The sequence below is a fragment of the Penaeus chinensis genome, chromosome 32, assembly GCF_019202785.1.
Source record: "Penaeus chinensis breed Huanghai No. 1 chromosome 32, ASM1920278v2, whole genome shotgun sequence".
Lineage (NCBI taxonomy): Eukaryota > Metazoa > Arthropoda > Malacostraca > Decapoda > Penaeidae > Penaeus > Penaeus chinensis.
In genome coordinates this window covers 6,062,206-6,089,705 of record NC_061850.1, presented here as the reverse complement: position 1 = coordinate 6,089,705, position 27,500 = coordinate 6,062,206, and the positions used below count along the sequence as shown (strand labels likewise).

At 39.0% G+C, this 27,500-nt stretch overlaps 1 protein-coding gene and 1 long non-coding RNA gene across 9 annotated transcripts in view; one reads left to right on the top strand and one right to left on the bottom strand.

Moving 5' to 3' along the window:
* Positions 1-3,783: 3,783 nt before the first annotated feature.
* On the bottom strand, positions 3,784-20,604 carry LOC125042522. 4 transcript variants are annotated; one of them, XR_007116353.1, is made up of 3 exons: positions 20,467-20,604; positions 6,586-6,723; positions 3,784-6,289 (listed from the first exon to the last, which is right to left on the bottom strand). It is a non-coding gene; the product is annotated as an uncharacterized LOC125042522 (long non-coding RNA). The 4 variants fall into 4 exon arrangements; XR_007116354.1 differs by lacking the exon at positions 20,467-20,604 and adding an exon at positions 19,449-19,578; XR_007116355.1 differs by lacking the exon at positions 20,467-20,604 and adding an exon at positions 10,480-10,557.
* Positions 19,495-27,500, top strand: part of LOC125042520 — a 30,708-nt gene continuing 22,702 nt past the window's right edge. For 2 of the 5 annotated variants that reach the window (XM_047638166.1, XM_047638165.1), the window contains exons 1-2: positions 20,512-20,647; positions 24,847-25,001. In XM_047638166.1, the coding sequence (XP_047494122.1) occupies positions 20,553-20,647; positions 24,847-25,001 (250 nt within the window). In that variant the 5' untranslated portion in view covers positions 20,512-20,552. Of the gene's footprint in view, positions 19,627-20,508; positions 20,648-24,846; positions 25,002-27,500 lie in introns of those variants that run through there. The other 3 variants (XM_047638169.1, XM_047638168.1, XM_047638167.1) reach the window with 2 other exon arrangements.

The window sequence follows — 27,500 nt, the reverse complement described above, 5'->3', positions numbered from 1 at the left end:
GGGTGCCCCCTGCTGAGGGACATGGGGGTCCCCCTGCGCCAGCTCCTGTCCTCGTCCAAGATAATCACTCATGTATTCCTCCTAGGCTGTATGGATTTAACTTTCATCACTGACCACAAGGCCCTCGCCAAGATCTGTGACAGAGAACTTAAGGATATAAATATCCCCCGATGAGGTTGAGGATGCATATGTGCGGCTATGGTAAGCACACCAGCAGAGGCCATAGAGGATACATGGTGGATCTGCGGCAAGTGGAGGAAGAAGCCCTTAAGGATGAGGACTATCAACTGCTTCATGCCAGGACGACCTTTGTTCTGTACACCAGTGATGAAAGTTTCCCACGTTTGGTCAGACCAGGCTCCCTCAGGCGCATGATACTCAACCTACACACTGGTCATCAAGGCGGAGATTCAATGCTCCACAGGGCCAGGCAATCTGTAAACTGGCCTGGAATTGATGGCCAGTGTCAGGTTTGTGAGGTGCATGCTTCCTCTCAGGCCATGGGCTCATACCTATGCCTCCACCTCATTATCCATTCCAGCTAGTGGTGGCAGATCTATTCCATTTAGATGGCAAGTTGTACAGATAGGCTGACGGGGTGGTTGGAGGTGAAACACATTTCAGGAGGGGCCACCAGCTCCCGCCTCATCACTGCTTTCCCTCAGTGGTTCAGGAGACTGGGCATCCCTTAGGAGCTGTCATGTGATGGAGGCACTCACCTCACCAGTCATAAGTCCAGAAGCTTCTTCAGAGCCTGGTGCATCAAGTTAACGGACGCTCCCTGGACACCAACACCATCACCAAGGCGCTTATGCAGCACCTAAATACGGCCCTTCAAGGGTCGGACACATCCCCATCGCAGCTGCTGATAGGCAAGCAACTGTGGGACGCCATACATGTGAAAAACTCATGGTAATTAATCAACGAGCAGTGGGGATTGCTATTACGTAAAAGGGAACGTCCCATGAACCGCTTTGCAGCAAAATCATCACTTCATCAAGACCAGGCAGCCCATGACCTTTGCTCCCTTCAAGCCGGGACAGCAGACTCGGATTCAGAACCCTGTCACCTGGTGGTGGGATCAGTTGGGAACAATGGTGGAGCTGACTGCACCACGACAGTACTAGGTGAGGATGGACGGCAGCGGCAGGGCCACGATCAGGAACAGAGGTAGTGAGCGCCAGGCAGGTGCTCCACAAGAGCACCAAAGCCCTGTGTCAAGCCACCCCTCAATCCCCAGACTCCGGCATACCAGGCGACTTCCAGGACACCTGAATGTCAATTATATGAATTCCCCCATCTAGTGTATTATAGCGGATATGTAAAATGTTCAGATACTTTGTGCTCAGTTCACAATTATTTTGATTATGTTTGTGTCATTACACTCAGGGTGCATGTAAAATTGGGGGAGTGTGAGTGTTGTTAGTAACATGTATCGGTACATGTTTTTCCAGGCAGCATAGCATCCCAAGACCTGGTCAATGGGAGTTGCCCAAGGACCTCCATAAAGAGTCTGTATCATTCTTCAGACCAGAATAAACCAGAGGAAATAGATCTTGCTTCTACCTTCATCTCGAATCCTAACACTTTGCTTTGAAAGTTAGAATTTGTAAACGCTTATTTCTGTCTTATTACCAGGTTGAACTTGTAGGGATAGACTGGCTGTTGGACTGCCAACGTCACCACCCACAACTTGCAGTTTGAGCCCAAGAAGCAACTTCTGCTGCAAGAGCGAGATGCTTAAATCAGAAAATCAGAAATGTTGATAAGTTTGTTTTTTTTACATTTTATCCTCAGTGCAGGCAGACCATTTTTTCCCTCTATAAAGGATTTTTAATGTTGGTGAGACAACAGTGTAAACAAAACCCACTCAAATCCTCAGTCTGCAGATTTACTTCTGCTCAAACAGGGATTTTAGCTAAAGCAGTTTGCTGTATGACTGTTGTGGGCCTGTTTCTTCCACCTTTCTTCATCTTTCCAAGAGTTCAAATGAAGCAAGAACTGAAGGATGGGGCTCATCCCAACTGGGAGGATGAAGCTTTCCATTTTTACTAAATGGTTTAGCACTTTCTGTCCCACAACAAGCTACCAAAGGATGATCCAGCGTTATTGATTATGGATGGACATATGACCCACATGAAGAATCTTAATGATCTTGCCAGGGATAATCATGTCACAATTGCCACTGTAGTCACAGAATGCAACCACTGGATCTTTCCTTCATGGATCCACTAAATGCCTACTATGTGATAGCTATTGAAACATTCCTCAGAAACAATCCTAGCTGGCAGATGATCGTCTGCAAATTAATTGCATTGTATGGAATGACATCTACAAGCTACTGTTCCAAACACAACCATTAGTGGCTTTAGGAAAAAAGGAATTTACCCGATGACTTTTCACATGCCCTCCCAACAGATATTCCATTATATGGTGAACAGGAAGAGGAAGATCCAGTCAGATGAGCCAGTTGCCCCGACAATCATGGCCTTTGAGAATGAACCTCACTTGGAGGGAGATGCTGAGCCAGAACATCCAAGTGTTGTGCCTGGGCTTGTAATGCCAAAATGGCTCGTAGCCTGTTCAACCCAAGTAGTTCTCCTCAGGATAAAATTCCCTTGCTAAAACTGGCCACAATAAGGCAAGAGTTAGAGTCAAACATTCACAAGATACAAGAAAAGGAACTCGCTCTAGCACAGAAGCGTCAAACGAGAGCAAGAAAGAAGAAAGATACGAACAACTACAACATCGTAGAAACGGCCTAACAACAGCATGACACAGCAGAAAAAGTAAAAGAAGCTAAAGCTGGGCCATCTTGGGCTCATTATAGTGACAGTGGAGATGAAGATTGAAATGCAACTCTGCTCGTTGCAATGACACGTTTGGTAATTCTGCGAGAGGGGAAGGGTGGGTGTGTTCTGCCATTTGCAAGAGATGGGCACATGACCAATGAGCAGTAAAAGACGATGAGGAAGATGTTTTTTGGTGTGAGTTACGCCAATAAGGATAGATTTCTTCGAGTTAAGGTTAAGGGGTAAGATGGACTCTGGGATCTTACCCCGTTTTTTTTAACATTAGAAATATTAATCTGTAAAATCTCTAGTTACAGTCTTTTCCTAAAAGCTGTATGTGTGTGTGTGTGTGTGTGTGTGTAAACATATATATACACACATACATATACATATATATACCAACATGTATTTATATACATATATATACATATAACATATATTTATATATAAACATTCGTATTATATACATTCATACATTTATAACATGTGATTATTATTTTTTATTTGTCTATTTATTTATTTGTGTAGTGAAAGAAGACGTGTACTTATTTTTCAGTCTATGGGCCCTTAACGAGCAGGGTTAATCACCGAGAAAAACACTAAGGATAAATTGAATCTTCTTGTCTGTAGATGAGAAAAACAGACAGTGGCTATAAAACGTTGCAAAGATATTTATAGGTTGATGTCAAAGGGTTAAAAATAAGCAATACATATCTTTCATGGAGTAATATATGAAATACAGCAAATGAAAACTGCACAATCAAATCCCCTTTGTTCTTTCCATGCGGTCCCCCGTAACGCACGGTGGCGTCCCAATGATACTAGACTGACTGAGGCCTCTAGAATATGCATTTTTCTAAAGAGGATATACTGGAAGTAACTCAACATACAATCTAGGTCCGCAATAATAACTCGCATTTGGTCTTCCAAACGTTAATAGGGCCGGATACACTTATCAAAAATAAGGAGAAATGTCAATACATGTACAATACAAGGCTCAGGTTTGTATTTTGCATGCATTTCAGAATAATCACTGTTTCCATTTTTTGACGCTAATATTACGTTACAAGGTTGATGGAACTCGCGTCACCCTTCCTAATGATATGCAATTTTAATACTAAGAATATAAATTGGTGTGAAAAATATTATGCTCGTTTATATTTTTACATAATATCTGAAATCTTCGTATTTGCATTTTTTGATTCAGGAATAAAATTATTTCCATTTATATTTGTATTATGAAAAAAACTCATTTGTATGTGAATTTGATCCAACCATGTAACAAGAGGAAGATCTTAACAGGACCTCGTTAAGATTTTCGGAACGGGTGATCATCAGATAATGAACACAACGCCCTTTCCAACTATCAAATAAAGAGAAAAATCCTCATATAAGTTATCAGTAGTTAACGGGATGGACCATGAGAGTTATTACATTGAACAAAAATCCCTACATAAGTACTTCTTAATCAACATCAAAATCCACATGTGAAGATTGCTATGTGCCAGTCATTAAGTATATCCACACGCATGGCTAAGTAAGGAATTGCATATTAAGTTTGCGGAAAAGTAACCATAATTGTCTGTGTCGTTTGTTTCTTGATAACCATATACATATTATCTTCAGATCTGATGGAGACAAATGATAGATAAGAAGTCTAGATAGCTCAGTTGGGAGAGCGTTAGACTGAAGATCTAAAGGTCCCCGGTTCGATCCCGGGTCTGGGCAGTTTTGAGGCTGTAAACCACGGGGTGCGAAGAACCAAGTGTACAGGGAATGTCGTGCGAAAGAGGCGTTTACTAACCTATTTTACCAAGAAAACTGGTAAGACTAATATTGTATTTACTTTTCCATGTTGCTGCTAGTAGTAGTAGTAGTAGTAGTAGTAGTAGTAGTAGTAGTAGTAGTAGTAGTAGTAGTAGTAGTAGTAGTAGTAGTAGTAGTAGTAGTAGTATCATCATTGGAAGAATTAGTAGCGTTTTAACATAGACGGCCGCATCATTACTTAAAAATAAAGGTACTTATTCTCGCTCATAGATAAATAAATATATGTATATGTATATGTATATGTATATGTATATATATATATATATATGTATGAATATATATATACATATTTATAGACACACATGTATACATTCATACACATAGATACATTTTTCAGGGAAATTACAAGTAATCAATGGCAGCCTATACACAACAGGCTGCCTCGTATGATGTAATATTTCAGCTACATATGTTGTAAGAATTTATTTTGTGTTCATTTTGGCAATAACATATCTGAATAGAATGCAAACCAACCAGGGCAAGGTGGGTCAAATATGATTCAACACATCAAATTTGCCTTAAATTTACTTCGGTGCATAAATGAATCAGGCCATCCAGCGCATATACATAGCTGCTAATAAAACAAGGTTAAGTGTATCTTCATATTTCAAGTTAATTAAGAAATGGCACTTTGAAGAGGATGTAAAGGGTCACCTTTACACTGATTTACATAAATACAACTCGTATCTGAAACCAAGGAGTGTCACTGATTGAGATACACCTCATCCTTGGTAATTTATGCTTTGCTTTCTGATACCATGAAACCCTAATATTCATTTAAGGAACATACATACCCAAAAATACAAGCACACATAAGCAGAATAACACAATGTGTGAAACCATTTCCGTAATATTGATACATAATAAAACGAGCGGTCAGAAATACGACTGAGAAGTAAAATAATAATTTCCGTATCACAGTGAATTAAAGTACGAGATAAACCCACCACACTGCGTAACTCTGCTAGCAAACTGAGAGAAAAAGTTTAAATAGGTTGTTCTTAGTGAAATCGGTTAAACGACGAAGCACACAACATAGAATGAACGTGGAACAGTGCGCCGAAATGAGACATTAAGGAACCTCTCTTTCAGCGCTAATGGTGACGAGGAGGTTAAGGCATAACGTGGTACGTCTCGAAATTTTCTTGATCATACATCATGGTGATACAGGATACACTACAAGACCTAAAATATATCCTGAGCTAGGCTTGTAGTGTTTCCAATTCCAAAGCAAGTCACAAAATTGACTTGACAATATCTAGCGTAACATTTTTGTTTCCTTTTAATCTAAAGGTTGTCAGTTCCCATTTTAAAGGACAGAATGCCTTGGCGAATTCTCAAAGTAAGACAAAGAATGAAAGCAGTGTCTTACATCAAGTAGGTATATGGAGTTAAAATTCAGTCGACACGTGTATTTGCAAACTGCATTATTAAGGTTTACAAATTGGAGAAAATTTAGTGGGGAAAAAGGGTCTTCCCTAAACTGTAAAATATTGAGTCACTTGTTTAGCTTGACATGCTAGACTCCCTTCAGATTGAACATACTGAAGGAAAAAATAGCTTTGGTACAGTGTAGGAATATAGTTAGCATGTGCAGGAACTCCACAAGACTCTTCCTTGGACCGTCCTTAGCCCTCATCCCCCCATCAGTAAAGCAGCGCTACTTGTATCTGTCAAAGAGAAAGAATACATGTTAGACTCTCCTTGTGTGTGGGGAAAACGTGTATATCAATGCGTTTTAATTTACCTTATATCATTAATCTCTTCTACAATTTCTTTGAATATTAACTTATGTACAAACGTGCACTAGAAACATCTACCACACAGTAAAACATACTGCTAGAACAATAAACCGCCTATTACAGATACATGTGCACAGAGATCTCATTTCTCGACCAATCATAACCCTGTTCACCCCCCCCCCCCCCACCAGGCCAACTTCCAGCGCAGCAGACACCTAACGAACCTTGCCAGCCCTGGGAGGACCCTGGAGGTACACGGTCGATGGTCCCTGTGTCCTCACACATCTCGGCCGGCGTATGGCCACCCAACCAGAGCTGACGCGGTCGACAAGACCAGGAGGGCGTCCAGTGGAAAATCGTCCCTAATTGGGTAATTTACCTATAAATAATGCATCAACGGTTCTGATTCTCTAGTTACGATGTCTCAAAAATTAGTTAAAGAGATCTGCTCTACCCTTTACAAACATCTCTCCATTTCCTGACATCTTTCTCCTCTCTCCCTAGTCCAATCTGTACTCTGGACGCATCCAGTATTGATTTCCTCCTCCTTTCTCGTGGTTTCCTGCCCCCAAATCCTACTACCTCTGCAACTTCTCGCTGTAACCTCCATCTACTTAAGTTGTATGATTTCCGTCTCTCTCTCTCTCTCTCTCTCTCTCTCTCTCTCTCTCTCTCTCTCTCTCTCTCTCTCTCTCTCTCTCTCTCCCTCCCCCCCCCCCCCCCCTCTCTCTCTTGCAATACGTAAGACTGCACGGACCAGGTTTTATACTCTCGGGTGTGGGAGACTGAACACAAAACAAATCACGTCTTACTTTTTAAAGCAATTAATCGGTAATTTCTTATTATTGTATGTTTATTACTTCGCTATACAAAATACGGGTATAGGAAAATATAGCTAAAGTAAATGAAACTGCGCAAATAAACAAACCCACATTCCTAAATCAATAAACGTGAAAACGATAATAAAATGAACGGGGAGATGCACACTGAAATATTACGCTCAATGTGGTAAGACGAACACGACCATATGCATTTTTTCCTCCCACTAAGTTGGTGTAACCATCAGCAGCGCAAGGATTCACTCTTTGAGTATATAGAGCGCTATAAATAAAAATCTATCAAAAGAGTTTTGGATGAGACAAAATAAAATAATACCATGAGTCTACAACGATAAACGACTGACAAGAAGTATCTAAGAAAATGCAATGAGTAATTGCAAATAAGTACTGTATTTGGTATCAAATAATATTATTTGAAACATAAAATCCTTTAGGAAGAGCTTTCTTGGCCGAGACTGTATAAGTACAGCCTGAGAAAAACAGACAACGAGAGCGTAACAAATTTTACACGCGACTTCTAAGGATACATTACACCTGGAACGCATTAGGGTGAAAATGAATGATAAGCAAATAATAAATAAATAAAGATGGTGTTTTCGGGGCAGAGCCTCTGGCTTCCCCACTAGCTCTAGGGATAGGCCCGTCTTGGGATAAGCTTTATTCTTCATCACACTATAAAACTTGTCTTCAGGATTTGTCTACAGCTTATTTTCCATATCTACAGAGTTTTGATAATTCCTCGATTTGATTTGAGTTTAATTGTTGGTCTCAAGCACGTGGAAATAAACTTCAGCTGCTGTGTTCCAATTGCCTAGATCTATGAAAGACACGGCGCAAAGACAGAGACAAAGGCCGGGCCATATTTAGAAGGCCCGGGCGAAGCTAGAACTTCGCTAATCATTCCAAACCAACCTAGAGACAAGCTCTATTGACTATAATGGACTATCAGAGACGACAGATTACACTGACGAGACTATTAAGTTTTGGGTATTACAACACATTACTTTATGTTCTGAAAACAGTTTTCCGAGACAAGGCCGAATATGAAAATCGAAGTCCCATAAGCTGACTCAGTACCTGTTCTATCTTACCAATCAAACCCTGTGAATATATCTCGTTGGGGATGTTGATCTCATTGCAAACGTTCATCTTTTTAATGTGATCTTTGTCCTAAGATTTTTTCTTTCTTTTTTATCAACCAGATATATAAACAAGAAAACACTATGATGTAGCCTCTTAGGCATTTCTAACTAATGTTTGACTGATGGCCCTCTATAATGGAATTTCAGCCAGTCTCTCTTTTTGCAGTATATGTGGACACAGTACACTGTTCAGTAAGTAAAATATTTCAAGTCAAGCAAATCGTGTCTTGATTCATCTTTGGGTCCTTCCTCAACAGCTGACCTTGAAGACACCTCCCTCCCATCCACATTCTCGCACGACCTTTCGATGTGCATCCAAATCGTACAGTCCCTTCTCCCGGTTTCCAATTCGTTCTTCGCTGTGAAAAACTAACGGCATGTGAAGTTCAATGTATGGGACGTGGGTATGGATTCTTATATTGGCTAATTATAACTGCCCCAACCTACCAAAAAAAAAAAAAAAAAAAAGAGTTAAAGTGGCGTGGGATGATCCAATAATAACATCAGTAACCTAGTTTCTAAGAGAATGCATGTGGTTTTGTTACTTCTCAATGAGTTGCCAATCCAACCGTGTAGGACACTGCTTATCAGAACTATTACCAACACAATGGATGAAAATTATATTATAAAACAAGTGAACAGAAACTATCTAAGGGCTCGCTAACTGAATACACACTGACAAACATCCAAAAGCCTGATACAACAAATTTGGAGGAAAAGTGGCTTTTCTAACTGTAATGACATCCCCGTCTTAAACATAAATAATTGATGTAAAAAAAAGTTTACAAATGTACATTATTTTACCCTAAAAAAAAACAAAAAAAAACAATAAGCATGCCCTTATAAATTTACCTTAGTTAAGACCAAAAAAAAGGAAAGGAAAACCAAAAAATGGAACGACGATATGGCGACACTGACACTGTTGCCGCCTAGAGATGACGGTATTTAACATCAAAAACACGGAAAGTTCTCTACTGAGTTGATATAAATCGAATATCCTCTGCGTGAATGTTCTACAATGTTAATCTTAATAATGAAATGCTCTCGTATGAATGGAGAGTTAAGTGATCACATAAGTTTAATATAACGGCTAGGCCAGACGCCTCACTAGGTACTCACGTGCCAGAACTTCACTTCACTTCATGCGCCAGACAGCAACGACGAGAACAACGGTGTCTCTGTCTGTCACTGGGGAGGGTGACCAGGGTGCCATAACTTACAACGTTTTACTTTTGTTGTTGTTTTTCTTCAACACATTCATGAATCAATATCTTGCACACTATCCTTAAAGAATGAAGTAACTGAGGTTTCACATTACAAAGAGGAACCTCGTTTACATGTATGTTCGTATGCTCAGCACCCTTACTTAAAAGCATGTCTCAATTCAGTGTTTATTAATTTATTATATGCTGAGTAGCAATTCTGTAGTAATCACATTAGTACTCCTGTATAGCATGCAATATTTAACACCAAATAATGAATATATGTAAGCTGTTACGGATGGTTATCGTCATCTAGAGGCTTTAAATAATGCAGTACTTACAATATAATTACAAAAGGGTGTGTGTGGGGGGGTGGGGGCTGAGATCACGAATCCAGAACCTGTATAAGAAGTATATGAATATTGTTTATTACCAATTTTGACCACTATATTTGACTAGACTGAGCGTAACAATAGAGGACCAAAATTCGCAACATCCGATGTTTGTTTAATTAACGACGAGGTAGTTTACACCATGCGTGTGTAGACAGAACACGTACATTTTCTGCGGAATGTTACTATTTCTTTTTCATTAATAAGAGACGAAATTCAGACAGTGTAATACTGTACCTTGCCCATTCGCCAAACTTCCGTGGTTTCGGTATCACTGACTTAAAGAAATTCGTCTGATAAGTAAGAGAAAATAACACCTGCCTTGTTAGTCCCCCTATAGCCTTGTCTTCGCCGAATAAAGATGCTCCACATTCCAACGACTATGCCAGAAGGGTGAAAATGTCAAACTAGCAAACTGGTCGTTCAACACTATGAGCGATGGGCTTCTTAAAGCACTGTTCACTTCTACCTTTAGCGTTATATTATAATTATTATGTCGGGAAATGTAATGGGAGGGGGAGGACTCATGACATCTGTGATTACCGTATGCCTATAGCTTATGTAGAAATTGCGTAGTGCCTCGATCGTGTAGCGAGGCTCGGGTGACCCAGCTGACTGGACTGAACTATAGTAGTCGCGCAGTCATCAAAAACCAATTTGAATTTATCACTTTCACTAACTTCATACACAAAACCTTCTCTTCCCGGCAAAATATAGGTCTCGGATGCACATTGTCATCCCCCACTCATCTACTCAAAGGAAATTAAATTAATTAAGCATACAAACTACGTTCACAAAACCTCAACATAATTTACCTCAAAAGCTAGAACCACTGCGTCACACACACACACACACACACACAGAGAGAGAGAGAGAGAGAGAGAGAGAGAGAGAGAGGCGCACACACAAATACACACAGTAGAGCAATCCGACATACCTCACACACGAGACAAAACATAGAACACTTTTACTGTTGGTTCACTGGCAACCCTGGGGAGAGAAAGAGTATGATGATTGGGATGGTGGTGATGATGATGATAGCGACAGTGATAATGATAGCGATAGTGATGATAATAACGATGGTGGTGGTAGTGATGATGTGGAGGAGAATGATGATTGCATATAACAATAAAGATACCAATAATAATAATGATTTTTATTAAAAGCGAGTATTAAAATATGAAATTAAGATTAAATATCTCATAATTTACTGAAGCAGGTGACACCATGAAAGGCAAATTGAAATCTTACGTGATGGGACACTGGGAATGTGTTCATGCAAGAATTGTTATGGGCTCAGTCACACATGATTTGACCTTACTACACCCTTCATTTACAAATCACTTAAAAAACAAATACCCTTAATTGGCTCCTATCTGAACCTTTACCCACCCCCGGGAGCCGATCTTGACCACATTCTGGAGTTCTAACACTGAGAGCAACACAACGCCACTCGGTTTTGAACACCATGTACAACTTCATTGCCAAGCTATGTTCCTCATAAACATCAGTCTATTCACATGATAAAATATATAAATAGAAAATAACACAAATAAATTTTGAATAAATAAGTAAATATACCCATTATAATAAAGATAGCTAGTACCTACTACAAAATCTAAAGGCGTCTCTCTCCTCTCTACGTCAAAACAGACATCATTACCCCGTAAACACCACAAAATGCATATATTATCTAAATAGTTATAATCTTATAAAGAAGTTCATTTACCCGCAACCTTCGTACTATCATCCACTGAACCCAAGCTATTCAGGGGAAGGGTAGAGGAAGGGAGGGAGAGGGTATCCTAGGCAGGGTGTCGTAAAAAAGGCAGCGAGATATTCTGGCTAACTGTTCTTTATGCTAAGAGCTCGTCTACAAAAAGCGAAGGTAGATAGAAGGAAAAGATCAAAAGGCATTAATGTTCCTATCCTCATACTTTAATGTTCTACAAATAATAATAAAAAAACAAACAAATAAATATAAGCTCTTGAAACCCGGCAGGGCAGAGGCCGCTAAGACCACGCCACTGTACGTGACCTTGAATTATCCTCTTACAGTGCACATTATTCTCCGGTATCACTCTTTCATCCTCACTCAACACGGAGGGAAGAAGGAAGGAAGGTATTATCATGTCTACATTAAATACACAAAATCTCCTTTCCTATTAAACATCTATTCGATGAGTTATTATCCGAGCATCAATAAATCCTGATGAAATGTCAGTATAAGGATGGCGTTGGTAAACATCACTTAGTGCGTAGGGCAGAACAAAAAAACACAGTATCACAATACTGCTCAGGGTTGTGATACAAATGAAATCCAAATTGAGAGTTAACATACACTTTGCATTAATGTGGAAGTTGATGATTATCTTTACCAAAGATAGAGAGAGAGAGAGAGAGAGAGAGAGAGAGAGAGAGAGAGAGAGAGAGAGAGAGAGAGAGAGAGAGAGAGAGAGAGAGAGAGAGAGAGAGAGAGAGAGAGAGAGAGAGAGAGAGAGAGAGAGAGAGAGAGAGAGAGAGAGAGAGAGAGAGAGAGAGAGAGAGAGAGAGAGAGAGAGAGAGAGAGAGAGAGAGAGAGAGAGAGAGAGAGAGAGAGAGAGAGAGAGAGAGAGAGAGAGAGAGAGAGAGAGAGAGAGAGAGAGAGAGAGAGAGAGAGAGAGAGAGAGAGAGAGAGAGAGAGAGAGAGAGAGAGAGAGAGAGAGAGAGAGAGAGAGAGAGAGAGAGAGAGAGAGAGAGAGAGAGAGAGAGAGAGAGAGAGAGAGAGAGAGAGAGAGAGAGAGAGAGAGAGAGAGAGAGAGAGAGAGAGAGAGAGAGAGAGAGAGAGAGAGAGAGAGAGAGAGAGAGAGAGAGAGAGAGAGAGAGAGAGAGAGAGAGAGAGAGAGAGAGAGAGAGAGAGAGAGAGAGAGAGAGAGAGAGAGAGAGAGAGAGAGAGAGAGAGAGAGAGAGAGAGAGAGAGAGAGAGAGAGAGAGAGAGAGAGAGAGAGAGAGAGAGAGAGAGAGAGAGAGAGAGAGAGAGAGAGAGAGAGAGAGAGAGAGAGAGAGAGAGAGAGAGAGAGAGAGAGAGAGAGAGAGAGAGAGAGAGAGAGAGAGAGAGAGAGAGAGAGAGAGAGAGAGAGAGAGAGAGAGAGAGAGAGAGAGAGAGAGAGAGAGAGAGAGAGAGAGAGAGAGAGAGAGAGAGAGAGAGAGAGAGAGAGAGAGAGAGAGAGAGAGAGAGAGAGAGAGAGAGAGAGAGAGAGAGAGAGAGAGAGAGAGAGAGAGAGAGAGAGAGAGAGAGAGAGAGAGAGAGAGAGAGAGAGAGAGAGAGAGAGAGAGAGAGAGAGAGAGAGAGAGAGAGAGAGAGAGAGAGAGAGAGAGAGAGAGAGAGAGAGAGAGAGAGAGAGAGAGAGAGAGAGAGAGAGAGAGAGAGAGAGAGAGAGAGAGAGAGAGAGAGAGAGAGAGAGAGAGAGAGAGAGAGAGAGAGAGAGAGAGAGAGAGAGAGAGAGAGAGAGAGAGAGAGAGAGAGAGAGAGAGAGAGAGAGAGAGAGAGAGAGAGAGAGAGAGAGAGAGAGAGAGAGAGAGAGAGAGAGAGAGAGAGAGAGAGAGAGAGAGAGAGAGAGAGAGAGAGAGAGAGAGAGAGAGAGAGAGAGAGAGAGAGAGAGAGAGAGAGAGAGAGAGAGAGAGAGAGAGAGAGAGAGAGAGAGAGAGAGAGAGAGAGAGAGAGAGAGAGAGAGAGAGAGAGAGAGAGAGAGAGAGAGAGAGAGAGAGAGAGAGAGAGAGAGAGAGAGAGAGAGAGAGAGAGAGAGAGAGAGAGAGAGAGAGAGAGAGAGAGAGAGAGAGAGAGAGAGAGAGAGAGAGAGAGAGAGAGAGAGAGAGAGAGAGAGAGAGAGAGAGAGAGAGAGAGAGAGAGAGAGAGAGAGAGAGAGAGAGAGAGAGAGAGAGAGAGAGAGAGAGAGAGAGAGAGAGAGAGAGAGAGAGAGAGAGAGAGAGAGAGAGAGAGAGAGAGAGAGAGAGAGAGAGAGAGAGAGAGAGAGAGAGAGAGAGAGAGAGAGAGAGAGAGAGAGAGAGAGAGAGAGAGAGAGAGAGAGAGAGAGAGAGAGAGAGAGAGAGAGAGAGAGAGAGAGAGAGAGAGAGAGAGAGAGAGAGAGAGAGAGAGAGAGAGAGAGAGAGAGAGAGAGAGAGAGAGAGAGAGAGAGAGAGAGAGAGAGAGAGAGAGAGAGAGAGAGAGAGAGAGAGAGAGAGAGAGAGAGAGAGAGAGAGAGAGAGAGAGAGAGAGAGAGAGAGAGAGAGAGAGAGAGAGAGAGAGAGAGAGAGAGAGAGAGAGAGAGAGAGAGAGAGAGAGAGAGAGAGAGAGAGAGAGAGAGAGAGAGAGAGAGAGAGAGAGAGAGAGAGAGAGAGAGAGAGAGAGAGAGAGAGAGAGAGAGAGAGAGAGAGAGAGAGAGAGAGAGAGAGAGAGAGAGAGAGAGAGAGAGAGAGAGAGAGAGAGAGAGAGAGAGAGAGAGAGAGAGAGAGAGAGAGAGAGAGAGAGAGAGAGAGAGAGAGAGAGAGAGAGAGAGAGAGAGAGAGAGAGAGAGAGAGAGAGAGAGAGAGAGAGAGAGAGAGAGAGAGAGAGAGAGAGAGAGAGAGAGAGAGAGAGAGAGAGAGAGAGAGAGAGAGAGAGAGAGAGAGAGAGAGAGAGAGAGAGAGAGAGAGAGAGAGAGAGAGAGAGAGAGAGAGAGAGAGAGAGAGAGAGAGAGAGAGAGAGAGAGAGAGAGAGAGAGAGAGAAGGTATTATCATGTCTACATTAAATACACAAAATCTCCTTTCCTATTAAACATCTATTCGATGAGTTATTATCCGAGCATCAATAAATCCTGATGAAATGTCAGTATAAGGATGGCGTTGGTAAACATCACTTAGTGCGTAAGGCAGAACAAAAAAACACAGTATCACAATACTGCTCAGGGTTGTGATACAAATGAAATCCAAATTGAGAGTTAACATACACTTTGCATTAATGTGGAAGTTGATGATTATCTTTACCAAAGATAATTACAGAGTTAAAAGGTTTGCATATTTCATAACATTTACTCGTGTATACATACATTCACACACACACACACACACACACACACACACACACACACACTTACATTTACACACGCGTGTTGGTGCGCATGTGCGTGTTTAAGTGTAAATGAGTGTGTGCAGCCAAACACCTTCGGATACGTAAATAATGGTTAACTGTAGAGCGGTTTCGAATCAATATACTGTTTGGAGATCTGACACAAACGTAACTATAATCTGCATTTAGTTTTCTCTTATATCGTAGAAAAAATGCGCTTATTTACTGATAACAGACTAACAGGTTGGTGAATCTTAACCGATAGCAGACAAGCTGTCGATGATAATTATTTGAAATACGTTCATATCTCTCAAGTTCATTGTCACTGCGATAAAAAGAAAGAAAAATAATTTATTAATACTGACAGATAGATAGATAATAGGCCTACATATAATAATTTAATTAAGAGATATATAGTAGTGAAATTATCCAAGTATAGGCGTAGGAACGCCTATTCTGAAATAAATAAACTAAAGTGAACTAAGAAATGAGCCGAATGACCTATAATCAAGAGTAATTTATCTATTAATACACTAAAACAATCGCTTGTGAACGTGATGGAACGAAAATGGTAAAGGTAACGGAAAATAAGAGCAGCGTTGATATTAAGGTGTTATTCAAATGTATCGTTACCTAGCATGATCATAACATAGAGCTGCGTCTGTGGGTATTCAAATTGCTTCTTGTATTAACTACTGGTTGGTGTTTTCTCATAATCACCTTAGTTTTATACAATCCTGCATTGTTCTGAAGTTCTCAGTAATGCACTCTCATGTCCTGTAATATTCTGAATGGTCAGTATTTTGACATCTGTAATATATTACACAATCTTTTGCGTTCTTGCATCTACTTTTTTATAAACATCACCCAGACTCTGCACACTGAGCTTTAGGACAGCCAACTGAAAGGAAGAGAGAGGGGAATTTATATATGCGTATAACACACATATGTGTGTGAATGTGTTATATGCATATACATGTGTAGACACACACACACACGCGCGCGCGCGCGGAGGGAAGCCTTGTAGATTAGTCTTAGGTAATGCAATTTCCTTGGAGCTTCGAGAAAACTGAGTCATTGATTGCTCTTTCGTCTCCGAAGTAGTGCAATCCAGATGGCTAACAGGACCAAGAACGATACAACTCAAATATAATTGGTAAAGGATAACAGACGATGGAGGTGGGCCGAGGCGAGTGAGAAGCCCATGAAGAGTTTGATGAGACAGCACATTCCCTGGCCCATGGAGTAAGAGAAGGTGGCGGGGGAGTACCAGTAAGTAAAACCTCATTGCCTGTATTTACATGCATGAGTATAGTAGTGCAAGATGGCAATGATATCTGTACGTAGGCCATGATAGCCGTATAAGTGAATTGGAATGATAAAAATGGTATATCCTACCTGTCAACAGAACAATGTAATGTATATGATAAGTGGATACCCTACATGCTCTAAAGAATGAGCATGGCAATAACCGAGTGAGAGAGAAAGAAAAGGAGAGATTGGTGAGAAATTGGAACCTTGGAGAATGAATGCCTAAATATAAAGAAATGTAAAACGTCGGTAAGCTAATTAATCGGATTCAGAAAACCGAGCATTAATCTAGCATCTGACAGAGTCTTCAGGTCGAGGTTATGCAGGCGAACTGAAGGAAAATATATGCCAAAACTTTGATCTTATGAATGCAAAGCGGATTGGCAAACCGATTACAATTAAATGGGTGTAATAATACGGACAGACTGTGGACCTTAATTTACAAAAGCACTAAGACGTTTTACAGCAACTTGTGACCGTCGATTGTAAATGCAGGAGGCTTAGGAGAACCCAAGACACTAAGAATAGACACAGCCTACTATGTCACTGTTGGGAAGAACTTTGGTACATGCAGTTGAAGTGGGTTGGGAATTACACTAAGAAAATGGGGATTGGAATTGGGTGAACAATATCTTTCCATCTAATCAGTTCATGTGTAAGCTTTACATGGAAACAGGAGAGAATGGAGACCGACAAGATTGACGGAAAGGACGACCTTAGCAGTGGCGAGGATGGGAGAATGACCCCCTTTTGCCCTCCGGTTGTAATGGTGGGTCACCTGACCATACTAACCGGTGCCAGGTTGGGTCTCTCTTAGTGCCTTTTATCACCCGGAGTCTGTCATTTTATGTCACTTCTCCTTGGCAATGTACGAAAAAGTGTATCTTGATGAAAGCGCATTTACTGATTTGCCAAAACTATCCCAAAATTGACAAATCATAAGCTTCACTTCAGCTAAGTGACTTTTCAATTTGAGGCAGAGCTTATATGTGGTGAACAGTGAACAATTCTTGACCATGTACTTGTAAGTCGACATCGTAAGCAAGCAAGAGATAATGTGACTAAACGTACAGGTTTGGCTAACACTTCATAAACCAAGTTATGTGGACGATTCGGGTAGTATTTCCTTACGTGAGGCCGCTCAGTCGAGAACATTGATGGAAACCGCAGAGAACAGAGTGAAAAGAACAACTGTAGTACCATGGGAGATCGCTTCAATAGGAAGAGTAATACCTGGAACTGAGTGCATAGTAAGAAATATTAATATTCGTAATACGTAATGCGAAAGTTGAGGAAAGTCTGCTGTTGCCTAAACAATGATAAATGTGGATCGTTTTCCAGAAAAAACGTTAACTCAAATGCTCCTATTATTTCAACAAAGACTATTCAAACAAACAGAAGGAGAGAGAGCAGTCTGAGATGTCGAATATCTAATGGCGAAGGACTTCTTATCTATAATATCCTAGTTAACAACACATGTCACAACATGTTGTTTTTTAGTCAAATTATGGGATTTTTAAAACTGGAGTCCCTGCTCTAGGAAAAAAAAAAAAAAAACTGTATCTGCTGCTCTGCACACGTGATCGTTACTGGCTACTTTAGTGCCAGTGAACCTCGGTTATCAAAAAGTACATGGGCTCTCAAGGCAACTAAATCACGCGTACAGTTAAAAACACGAGAACTTACGAGAATCTAGCAATCAGTAAAATAAAACAGAATTTTGGGAAAATCCACATTTCCAACAGGGAACAATTAACATTTTACACAGTATCATCTATAGCAATGGCTCTCAATTCGTTTTTGAACATATACCAAAAGCTCAACTTAAAAATACGGACAAGTTCCATCTTGTGCAATGGCTATAATAAAAAGTAAACAAAATATTTCGGATTGGAATCCATTTCTTCCAAACAGAATGTTGAGAAAATATAATAAAAGTAAAGTGCTGACAGTTTGGTTTGAAATACATTTTGAAGTAATTTCGAGAAATTACATGAATAGTTATTTTCCAACTTCCCGTATATTATTTCTAACAAACATAACTTTGATGCTTCAAGAGTGCACAGCTAATATCTTTAGTTCTATCAAAACTTCTGATTATCAAGATATTTCTTAATATATTGGCTAATGAGTTATTTGGATAACTACATTTTCAGTCAGTTTAATATATGAACCAATTTCCAGTTTGGACCACTAAAAACACAATAGCCTACCCAGTTGAGCAACTTTGTCCTGAACTAAAAGCTGTCAGTCAATAAAAAGAGATGGGACGGGGGTATGAAGTAGATACATGTTTTATAGTAGACATACACATACACACAATCACAAGGATATACAAACGCGCGCGTGCACACACACACACACACACACACACACACACACACACACACACACACACACACACACACACACACACACACACACACACATATCCATATGCATGTGCACGTGCCTGTACACGCACGCACGCACGCACACACACACACACACACACACACACACACACACACAGATATCCTTGCCTCTAGATCAGTCTGCTGATGATAGTTGAAGAGTTCGTTGGCTAAGAGCTAACTTTTACACCTTAAGGAAGTAGTAATTAGAGTGATTTAGTAATTAGAGTGAAGGGGACGAGATCAACTCCCTGTGACTGTAAGGGAAGTGAAACGAACGAGAACGAGATGAGACAGATGATAACCGTCTCACTGCATATCTCTTTATCTTCATTTATCACTGGTTATCATATTGATTACGGTTTTAATTGCAATCGTTATGCACATGCACATGGTACTACTATCACAGTTGTATATTTAATTGTTGTCGTTATATGCATGTCAGTGATATAACTACTTGTTCTAATTTATTATATACGTCACTTAAGTTATCATCATCACTAGTGCCTTCACCATCACTCACTATATCTTGTTTTGCTTTTTTTTTTTCTTTCGTTCAATTAGGGACATTTTAATGACAAAACTTTTACAATGATTATAACTATCACTTTCATCTTGATCAAACTATTCGCCTTCCCGCACATTGGCCTTCGTAAATCTCCCCAACCTCCCCTAATCTTACGCTCCCTCATCTTCCCCAACTCCTTTTGACTGCGCGGCCTACCCAGCTCCAATGTTTTTCCCTTCCCTTCCTTCCCTCTCTCGATGGCGGAGGTTGTAGTAATCTGCGTGTTAGTCCCGCGGTCGGTTGAAGGGGAGGAGGAAGGTTTGTTGAGAGAGGGTGAGCGGTATTGCCACTCGGATCTCCGCCGCTCAGGTTGCCTTTACGTCGATCTCTATTGGTATTTATTTTTATGAGGTTATTCGTTTTTTGTTTGTTGTGTTTTTGGTTTCAATGTTGCGGGTGTTCCTTCTCGATTGTTGGGATTGGTTTTCTTGTTCTTTTGTTATTTTCGTTGTTGTTGGTACGATGGTTAGATAGATATTATCAATGTACTAGTTAATTATATTGTAATAAGGTTTAATGATCATGACAACTGTTGATAATAACATTTGTAACTAATAATGATATACTTAATAAATGCACAATAATTTAACATAGAAAAGAATATGAGATCGAAATTATGAAAGACAAATAGATAGGAAATAAAAACACGGTTTTTATACCGTGCGTTGGGTTTCACGTTGACTGAAGGCGTATCCTCCGGCACAATGCGGGAGGCCGGTTTGCCTGACCCTCAAAGGTGAAGGGGTGCGCCGGTACCCTGTCCTCTGTTGACCCATGGATATGACCCAGATGTGCCACTCACTTCACATCCCACATTCTACGCACTGTTGCTTTCGTAATCATCATCAAACATATAACACGTTATACCACCTGCTGTTCAATGTAATGTATTAAGTAAATGGTATCGAATCAACCGATCATATTCCCATAAATCAACGTTTTATCGCTAATGGCAGGTCCCGTAGCACCAATGAGGGGACAGCTCGCGCTCCCTCCCCGGGTTCCCATTGGCTCGGCAGCATCACAGCTTGCGAAATCTCTACATCGCTAGCAACAAAAAAACACACTTTCCAAATTGGGTTTTATCAGGGACTGCTTCGCCAAGAAATTAATCAAATTATCGAAATGATCTCTTGACCAAATCTTAGGCTGAGGAATAAGAATTATATCATACCTGCTAGTTACACTAATGGCCGTTGGCGGCGCCACCGTCACCCAGGATATCGTAGTGTTGGTTATCGAGGACCATGAAGTTGGATCATGTTCGGCAGCAAAAGGTATTGTAGCGTTTGCAGCAGAAGAAAAATTGAACACAGGCACTTGAAGCTGCACCCGTTCCCCAAGGACCCGCAGAGGTGAGTACTGAGTGAATGTGCTTTCAATATGCTTTACCGTTGGTAGAATAGCCATCTTGCCCTTTTTCTTAATGGGTTAAGGCGTCGAATAGGACCTGCACAGCCATTGTCTCGGCTTGAGTGTCCTGCAACCGGGCGCATTTTCACCACCTGTTCAAGGAGGAGGAACCATGGCTGGGGTCCAAGGATGCCATCGATTTTCACTCTGTTGTAACTTAGATCGTTATTTATACGGATATTGTTACGTATTCCCGATATTTCTGTCGTGATCTTGCAAGCAAGAAGGAAAATTACTACTATGACAATATTGGTGCATAATAAAGGTTATTTGAAGGTGGTGATAATAAAAGTACTGTTGTTGTTAGTAAACACGTAATTGTTGACATTGTCATTATTGTCGTTAATAGAAAGGACGTTTTTAGCATTATTGTTACTGTTGTTGTTTGTTGTTTTGTAATTAAAATTGTTGTTATCACTGAAATTGCTGTTTAATGGTTGATAATTATAATAAATCACTGCCATTGTTATTACCTGTTGCTGCAATGACTATTATTGTTATTGTGTTTAATGTCACTACTTACTTTAAATGATGTATTAATGATGCCATTGTTATTACCAGTAATTTATAAGTTCAGACAACATTAAAAGAAAATTAAGATTGAACTCTTCCCACCATTCTTGATATATGGCATTGCATTGATACTAGTTACTATCTCTCTCTCTCTTTCTTAGAGTACTATTTATTGTAACAAACACTTGGGATAAATTCAGCAGAATGTTCAGTTTCCACACTTCTTGTCCAAGGTGTTATTTTAATTTTATCTGGGGATCAGAATTATAAAATGTTAATTTCTTATCTACCACCATCATAGTAGTTACTGGTATCTTGAGTAAGCTAGGATGACACTGAGGAGAGAAATTTATGATCAGTATTAACACTTTTATTATTAAGTTTTCATTGTTCTATCCCAGATATTCCTCTTAGTATGTCAGTATGCTACTTTTGAATTGGGCTGTTGCACCACTACATTAGCCTACAACCAGTTTAGCCTTTCCCACTGGTCATTTAATCCTGGCTAACCTAACCTAACTTACGCTAGGCTAACCTTACCTTGCCTATCCTAGCCTAGCCTAGCCTAGCCTAACCTAGCATAACCTAACCTAACCTAACCTAGCATAACCTAACCTGACCTAACCTAGCATAACCTAACCTAACCTAACCTAACCTAGCATAACCTAACCTAACCTAACCTAACCTGGCATAACCTAACCTAACCTAACCTAGCATAACCTAACCTAACCTAACTTATTTGTCCTTTCCTGACCTAATCTGTCTACCTTGTGGAGCCCAACCTAACCTGTCTAGCTAGCTGAGCCTAACCTAACCCTATTAAATTAAACCTAATCTAGCCTATCATAGTCTAACCTAATATATATTAGGTTAGCCTAACCTTGTCAAACTAAATATAACCAGACCTGATCTGATCCAGTCTACAAAGGAAAGCAGACTTCGTCAAGATATGTGGACCAATTTTACTAGTAGAACAGGGAAGTTTCTTTTACCCATAATACATTCTTTCAGTTGATGTGTTTACTTAAGCTGGATACATTCTTCTTTTCAGTACAAGAGTATTTAGTAAAAAAACAAAACAAAAGACATGATTGCATACCACTTAACTTTTACTTGTACATGACATTCAAACAATTCTGACTGCAAGTTAAGTTTTTGTAGGTCATCCCTGTATAGGAATGCAGCAGAACATCATGAGATCTATAGCCAGTATTTTCCAAACTTGTCTTTTGTATTTATCAATTACATTTTCTTTTATATTTTGAGCTCCCATTTCATCTTTCTATACCTAATCTTAGATTTTTTTCAAGCTAAGATAAAAGTTATTAAGATATGATGTACATATATCTGTCTGTATAAATGTGTGTGCGTGTGCGTGTGTGTGTGCGCGCGCGGGCCTTGAACCTACAGGTTCTGTATGTCACCACCACCCCTGTATGCTAGGGATAGTTAGGGTTGTACTAGCTCAAACACTTATACTGTTAATCAGTACTCAGTCACCTTTGTGTGATTTATGGCTTGGTGGTATGCATAATTTTCAATAAAAGTAATCATAGTGAGAATAATTAACTAAACTTTATTATGTCCCTTTTTTATTGATAGGGCACAATATTACTTAGTTGCATGTTCTAGCATCCATCAATAAATTCTAAAATACTAAGAAAAATTGAATCAAACATACAAATACACACAGACTACTTGTTTACAGAACCTGTTCAAATTCTGTCTTTCCATAATATATATTTGGCAAAATTTAGGTGTAGGTTAGAAAAGGTCACATCAAGTTGCCTGCTAAAGAAATAGACTCATCTGAAGGGCAGTGTCAAGCATTCATGATGGCATCTACACTTTTGACAAAAGGTTGGACTGATCCTTGATATCTACAAACACTAGCCTACCAAAACACACGTGTAAATTTCTTGTTTTTTGCCACAGAACCAACAGGCATGGACATGTTTTCTTCTAAACATCTACTTATTTAGAATTAATAGTTTTAAAGATGTTTTTAATTTTTCTTTCAATCACAAGTATGTATATGTAAAATGTATATACATATATGTTATATATATATGCATATATATATATATATTATAGATACACATATATATTATAGATACAAATATATATTATATATACATATATATTATATATACATATATATTATATATACATATATTGTATATACATATATTGTATATACATATACACATACATTGTATATACATATATACACATACATATATATATATATATATACACATACATATATATATATACATACACATACATATACATATATACACATACACACATACACACATAGACACATGCATACACGCACACGCACACGCGCACACGCACACGTACTCGCACACGCACACGCACACGCACACGCACACGCACACGCACACGCACACGCACACACACACGCACACACACACACACACACACACACACACACACACACACACACACACACACACACACACACACACACACACACACACACACACACACACACACACACACACACACACACACACACACACACACACACACACACACACACACACACACACGCACACACGCACCACACACTCGCACACATGCACCTCACACACGCACACACTCACCTCACACACGCACACACGCACACCAAACACACACACACATATTATGAAAATAGTATGTTCATCATTCTATTTTTCTGCTTGTTATTTGCAAGTCAAAATATTTGTTTAATGTTTGTCTTAATAAATCTTTACGAAAACAGAGAGACGCTATGAAAGAATATGTCTATTACTCAGTGATTTTGCTGCGTTTGTTTCTCATAATGTGGCAAAATGTTGAACCTTCAGCTGAGATTACCACAGAAATAGTAACAACAGCTTAGCTTTATATGGCAGAGATGTATCAGAATTTACTCTAGAAAGCAGCTGACTTGAGAGGCTGTTATGCCAGATATTTGCCGCAGTTTGTCACTTTGAAGAGTGCTTGATATTGTTTTACAATATTTGTCATTTTAGTGAAATCATTATTACTCTTTATTCATAATTGATTATGTCTTGGAAATGGAAAGATTGTTTTAGTAGCCATGCTTGGCATTTGATGTTTATAGAATAAAGTGTATTTTTCAGTAGATATATTTCATGGTGTATTTGTCAGAGTATCTTGTATAATGTATATCTGCTAACCAGTTGCTGCAAATAGTGTATATGGAACATTCACATTAAATGTCATTAGATATAGTATGATGATTAGTTTAACTACTTCAGACCTTTTGAATACTACTGTCATTAAGCCCATCTATATATTTTAATTTTAATGTTAATTGTTCATGTGTGTGTGCATGCAAGTCAAAAAAATATTTTTTGATATTTACATTATTTTTAACCCTTCCTCTTTTTTTCCCCTTTGAATAACCTTAGCCTCTCACAGTCTCTCAGGTTGGAGGGCATAAAGATGTAGGGTAAATTTATTTTAACATTACCCTTGTATGTGACCCAAGCAGGGTGTATGTGAAAATACACTAGAAGTAAGTTGAATTTAGAGATAACTGGTAATTTTTAAAATTCAGTCTAAATCATTGCAAATGTTATATCTCAGTTCAACAATTCTTGTGTTTCAGATGCTTGGAGTGGCTAAGAATCTTAGACATTCCCAATCTGAGGGGCAAGACGCTGAAACAGCTAAATGAAACTTACAGGGTTTGCAGCTTGCATTTTAGTGAGGATCAGTACCATCATTCTGGGAGACTAATGTTCAGTGCTTATCCATCTGAAGGTAATTGACTGAGTTTCTCATGCATTTTCCCCCCCTTTTTTTTTACATATTTTTAAGTATTCATTTAAATCATTTTTAATTTTGTGATGATTAAGTGGGTACTCATATTTTGATGAAAAGATAATCACTGAACTGGAATAACAATTTGTCATCTGCATTGTGTACAACTGAACTACAATTTTTTGTATCAAGGAGAAGATGCACTTGACAGATTGGTGGTAATCGATAAGAAGTTGACAGTTTGTGATGATAATGATTGACTACTTGGATATTATAAGGCATCTTTGCTTTGATTAAAAAATTGAGTTTGGGATTTTTTTTTTCTGTTTTCCTGCATGTATTTATCCTGCGTATTTTTTTAATTTTGACTGAAAAAAATATATACTCTTTTATGACATTTTGTCACATCTATAAAGTAAACCAGTATGTAAAAGAACAGATGATATATGGCATATTTCTCCATATTAGTATGACAACAGTTCCTTCTGTTAGGATGCTATAGAAGGAAGAAGTGTCAGCTGAAACTATGTGGTCGCGAACTTAATGTGACAGGCCTCATTCATTTGAAGAGTTTCTTATATTTTACCTCTTCCCCCAACATTTGAAATAAGAAAAGAAACCCTATGTAGATTGCCTAAATCAAAGAGAACAGTAGTCATTAGTACTTAGTATTGTATCTACATCCTGGTATATAGTAAAGGGTGCATTCATAGACCTTATCATGGTCTTCCCTGTCACTACAACTACTTGGGATTTTTTCTTAACTGTTATCTCCTACCATTAAGGTATAGTTATTCATTTTATGTATATTTTTACACTGAATGAACCAATTAGTGAATGAATATCTTGAGTGTGTATAAGAGTGCCTAAGTATTTCTTGTTGACTTCCAGTACTTTTTACACATTAACCGGCAACATGCAACATTTACTATTGGTGGTTCATATATCTTAATTGTTATTTATGCATGTCTTGTCTGGAATAACACAAACACATATATTCATAGAACTTTTATTTTACTAATTTTTTTTGCACCTTGTGGATAAAAAGATATTTTTATGGCATATTTTTTACACAGAGGACCACTGTCACTAACTTCAGTTATCATGCTCTCATTTTTCTAGAGACCACTCAGAATTTGAGAAACCAATTCCACTGTACCAGACATTACCTTTTTGCAATTTGTAGTTGGATGGCTCAGAACACAAAGACTATGCTAACACATCCATCATCTTTCTCGTTTAACAAAAAAGTTATTTTGCTATTGAAACTTCCACTTCAGTCTGTTGAAGACCAAGATATAGTTGTTAGAAATATTTACATCACAAGCCACAGAAAGAAGGAATCATTTTAAGACTAAAATTATGTAAAGAATTGGTAGCAAGCAATGAAACTATAGATGAAGAAGGAAACTGAACAGTGGTGCCACAGTGAAATAGAATAGTGATGTGATTTGAAGGTCTTTCTATTTTTCCTGTCATTTGTGTTATGAACTAAAGCTTCTCTTGATATGTAAGAGAAAAAACAAGCACGAATTCCTGTCATATTGCAGTATTCAGTAGTAGGATAAGATATCATATTAACTAGGTTGACCTCTCTCTCCCTTGGGATTACTATTTATGGTATAGTAGTATCTAACAATGGAATTGAGTCATTTGATATAAAAACACCTTAAAACTGGATATTCAAACCGCTCGAGACATTGCTGTAGTAACATGTAATAATTAAGAAAAATGGAAATAAATGACTTAAACACATATTTGAAAAGCATATGAAACATTTGCAGGAACATAAAAGGATAAATCCATTATAGAAATATGAAGGAGTATGACCAAAAGGTGATAGTAGAGAATTCACTCGTAATTACTCTTTCTACTTTTTTGGTAATATCCAACATTTGTATCAATAACAAGACTGGAACAAGTGTTTTAAAGTATAGGAGGATTCTTTAAAGGTATTTTGAAAATATGACATATATGACATTATTCATGATGTGGTTTTCCATGATAGAATGCAAATATTTAACAGAAGAATTGCGGTTTACAGTAGAATCATCTGTATTTGAAAAGGGGTTTTGAGTTTTATGTATTGTGGTTAGCTCAATTAACCCAGTGTCACTGGGAAAATGCTGTGCTCATGTTCTAATTTTTTTCTGAAATATGTCTGCACATAGAGGGCTCTTCTTAGCTACAAAGAAGTCAATTAGTAGACCTTGTGATCTTTCCTAATTTCACCTTTCCTTGAATTAGTGGGGAAATTTGTGGAAGTATAAGATAACATAAACATAAAAAAAAATTGAAAATCAAGAAAAAAAAAGAGAAGTAGCACTCATAATTGGCTCATTGGTGACTTAGTACAAGTAGAGCCAGCTATGCATAAAAACCATTATTAGGATAAACTCAAAGTGGACAGGGCATGAACGTAAGTGCCATGCCCGTCAGTTTTTGGTTAAACAAGCTCTGGCTCTTAGTTCTGTTTCAGACATTCAACAGTGTTAGTAA